Source organism: Neofelis nebulosa, chromosome 4 (assembly GCF_028018385.1).
Source record: "Neofelis nebulosa isolate mNeoNeb1 chromosome 4, mNeoNeb1.pri, whole genome shotgun sequence".
NCBI lineage: Eukaryota > Metazoa > Chordata > Mammalia > Carnivora > Felidae > Neofelis > Neofelis nebulosa.
Genome location: NC_080785.1, coordinates 12697589 through 12701934, shown reverse-complemented (window position 1 = coordinate 12701934; position 4346 = coordinate 12697589). Strand labels below are relative to the sequence as shown.

At 47.6% G+C, this 4346-nt stretch overlaps 1 gene segment (V, D, J or C); it reads right to left on the bottom strand.

The window, feature by feature from the left end:
• Positions 1-1429: 1429 nt before the first annotated feature.
• On the bottom strand, positions 1430-3699 carry LOC131508846 (T cell receptor beta variable 30-like). The segment is given in 3 exon segments: positions 1430-1789; positions 2794-3098; positions 3471-3699. Coding segments are annotated over 3 exon segments (411 nt in total).
• Between the last annotated feature and the right edge of the window lie 647 nt (positions 3700-4346).

The following is a 4346-nucleotide window of genomic DNA, read 5'->3' as shown; positions in this document are numbered from 1 at the left end:
TTAAGGCGACTGTAGATCTCCGAGCCCTTAGACATGGGGAAACCGTTAGGGATGAGGACTCATAGTCATGACTAGGGCAGGAATGTGGAGGATAGGAATTTGTCTTGATGAATTTGGATGGTTTTCGAGTCTCTCCTCGACTAGCCTCCCCTGACCTGCTAATGTCCTCTCGTCTCCCTGTCGCTCGGTGCAATGATCAGAGCTGTTCACTCACGGCTTTCCTGGAACTCACGATATCCACTGGGACCTCCACATGTCTACTGAAACAGACTCTGGCTGAGAATGACATTCTGTTTAGCTAAATACTAGACTCCTAAAAACCTAACACTTGCTAAAATTCTATCTCCCTCATGAGGTTTTCCAGAACTTCTGAATATCTTATAGGAATGAAAAATCTGTCTTAACCCTCCTACCAACTCCACCTGACAAGTGGTGATTACCTGGAACCCTTTCAGTTAGGAAGGATTCTGAAGCTGCATAACCCCACCAGAAAGCACCCCTATCGGAATGGGTACCACACAGGATGAAAATTTCGCGGGCTTGCCATCTGAGTGTGCTCAGCATTTTAAAATATTTAATACATAGCTTAAAATTTAATGTTTTTTTTAAAAAAAATAAGTCTTTCTTTTGGGTGAGTTGGAATCAAAATATCTTGTAAGCTAAAAGAGGAAAATAATATCCGTTGAAAATCAGACCCTATAATAGGGCTTTATAACATGACATCACCTCATTTAATATACTTAATCCAATCAGTTTGACAGTTGAGGAAAGAGAAATGATATAATTCGCCCAAGGTTAAGACAACTAGTAAATTTAGCCTCAAAAACTAAATGCCTTAAAAATATACAGACAGTGAAAAGATCAGGGAAAGAGGGGAGAAGTCAACAGGTGAAGTGCAGGAGATCTGGGACAGTAAGACTGTTTACAGGACACTGCCATGGGGAATACAGGACACAGTATATTTGTCAAAAACCATAGACAGGTAAGACATAAAAAGTAACAGGGGCGCCTGGGTGGCTCAGTCAGTTGAGTGTCCGACTTCGGCTCAGGTCGTGATTTCACGGTTGATGGGTTCAAGCCCTGCATTGGGCTCTATGCTGACAGCTCAGAGCCTGGAGCCTGCTTCGGATTCTGTGTCTCCCTCTCTCTGCCCCTGCCCCACTCTCACTCTGTTTCTCTCTCGCGCTCTCTCAAAAATAAATAAAATTTTTTTAAAACGTAACAAATGTACCACACCAATGTCAGATGTTAATAACAGGAAACAGGGGGATCAGAGGAACAAATGTGAGAACTTTCTCTGTTATCTGCTCAGTTTTTGTGTGAAACTAAGCCTGTTCTAAAGTCTATTAACTCCAAGTTATCAGACAGCACTTTTTCGGGGAGAGATCCAATTATCACCAACATTCAATAATCAGTTAACAAATAAACATTGGCTTGAAACATCGTTTACTCTTCAATGTGAACCAAACTTGTGCCGTACAAGCATCTTTCCTTTTGTGGTCATGGCATTACTGATTGCTTTCGTCAATTAATATTCTCACACATGGGGAAAAAAGCAAACCAAGAGCCTTTATTAAAACCATGCTGTGACTAGGCCCAGCACCGTCTTGAGGGCACTACATTTTTTTCTTTTTTGATCCCTGTGATGGCTCAGAGTGCCCAGCACATAATAGCTGCTTAATACGTAAGTAGATACTGAAGGGGCGATAGGAGCCCCCGGGGCATTTTAAATACCGTCTCCAACACTACGCGTCTCTGTCTCAGATTTCCCTCTGCAGATCGAATGATGCTGAAAATAAAAACAAATGTCTGAATTGTCCCAGATGAAGTGATCCCAGGGACAGAGTATTTTAAGATTCTTGTGCCCCCTCGTGGAGCACAAGGGACATTAGAAAAGAAAACCTTGTTAAGAATAAGGAGGACGAGGGACGAATGAGGGACTCAGGGATGAGGAAGGAAGTTTGGTTGCCAGGGAAACCGTGGCATCTCTTCCCAGCCACCCCCAGAAGCCTTTTCCTCTCCCTCATGCTCATCCAAATAATTTCTCTTTTTAGGGTTTTAGCATCATACACGCGTGCCCTCATCCTTTTCCTGTCTCTTGTATCTCTTTGGTCACCATCTGCTTCTCTGCTCCCTCTTTCGCTACAAGGGAAGGGATGAGACACAGTGGAAGACGAATTAAAAAGCCTAAAATCCAAATCAATAGTCAAAATCCCTCAGTGTGGTTTCTGCTACTAACAAATGCGCACTTCTAGCCGACACGAGAACAGTCGGCTGAACGCCTTGGCCCCTCCCCGCCACAAAGCCTCACCCAAGCTCCCCCAAGATGTCTACTTGCCACAGAAAGATCAACAAAAGGAGACTCTCCAGGTGACTGAAATTAACCAAGTAAGTCACCTGAGTCGGCATCTTCATAATTGTCCACCTGTCTGCCACCACACCACATCCCGCTGCAGGTGTTTCCCGACTCTCTCACTCCCCAGCGTGGACAGACGGGACTTTGAGAGAACAGGGTGTGAGGCAGGGTCCAGCTCACTTTGAGGGCTGGAGGGTAACAGCCTAGGCTTAGGCATCCGTACACTGGGGACTTGACCGTGTGTGTGCGATTCGCAGGGCCCACACGCGAATACGTTTCTCCTCTCCCTTAGAACTTAGTGAAGTTCTTTAGGAGAATCTGGCTGGATTCTGTTGTTCTCACATTGGCTGACAATCAGAAACCCAAATATCCTCCGCCCAACCCCAGAGGGAGGGCTCCCGGAGAGGGTGGGGTTTTTGCACAAATGTCTACCTCACCCGGCTCAGTGTGAGACTCCAGGCGCAGAGGTAGAAGCCAGAGTCACTGAGGAGGAGCTTCTGAGAACTCAAGATGAACTGGCCGTCCTGGGGCCTGGAGGCTGTGAAGTTCCGTGGTGCCTCAGGGTCTACCTGGCCAATATTTAGGGAGCGGAAGAGCAGCTGGGGGGGCCCTCCCTCGGCCTGCCGGTACCAATATAGATAAGGGTTTGATTCCCCCTTCACGACGCACTCCAGGGAGAGCGGGCTGCCCACAAGCTGCACCTTGACAGGTGGCCATTGGTGGATGGTCTGAGCGCTGACACCTGAGGGAAATGTGAAAGGCCACTTAGAGTGGAGGATCCCAGCCAAGCTTGCCTTCCTGCCTGACATAGGGGAGGCTCAGGCCCTCCCATGGCTCGGGCACGTGGGATCCATCAAAAAGAGTAGACTGCACCCTCCCTCTGGCCAAGGGCACAGAGGGACACTGGACAAGGGGAGACCACGAGAGCAAACTCCTTCCCAGAGGATAGAGAAAACTAAGATTCAGCACGCCAGCCCCTGGGATTCAAGTCCCATATTTATTCCAGAAAATGGAAGGAATGTACCAAAGAGGTCAATCTGACAGCTGAGGCTCTGGATGCATGGGGTTGGTATGAGGGCTTGAGGGGAGGCTTGCCAGAGAGAGCGGTACCCACCTAAGAAAGTGCCCAGGAGAAGGGCAAGGAGACAGCAGGACATAGTTCAAGCCAGCCTCAGCTCATCTGGTACGGGTGGGCTCATCTGGGCCAGAGCTGTGGCTGTGGGGCCCCTCCCTCTCGCAGACCTGTTGCCACAGAACAGAGTGCTCATTTCCCCTCAAGCTGGGGCGGAAATGAGGCTGGTCTTTTCTTAAGTGTGTGATGAATCACCCCATCCTCCCTGGGAACCAGCTTTACCCTGCACTGGTTATCTTTATTGAAATCCTGCAAGTCCTAGTATGTAAATATATTTAATGACTCATTATTTCCCTGTAAACAACAGATGACTCTGTGGCTCCCCCTGGAGACCATCGAGAAGCTTCGAAACCATCAGAGAAGGTGTGACCCTGGCAGGATGATGAAAAGAGATCTCGGTCTCTGAAGCTGGAAACTGGCTTTATGACATGTCACCTGGGTGGCTGGAAAGGAGACCAAAGCGGATCACAGCTCAAGAGATTTAGGTCTTCAGGGTATTCAAAGCAAAAAAAGGCTCAGTTCTGAGGGAAGGAAGCTGTTCTGACAGCCAACCGAGGGATCTGCAACCTCCTCGTCCCTGGCAGACAGAATCTGAGACCTGGACAGGCAGAGTCAACTACTGAACCCATCAAAGTTAGAACCTGGGTTCCGTGTGCCTCTAAGGACCTCACTAGATCTAATTTATGCTCCAAAATGCAACATGAGTAGTGAAAACGTCATGGGGACTTAGGATCAAACAGATTGGGGTTCAAATCACAGCCCTACCTCTTTCTGGTTTAGGAACTCTTAGAAAGTCCTGATCTTCAATTCTGTCATCTATAAAAGTAAAAGGAGTATAACACTTACAAACTGGTTGAA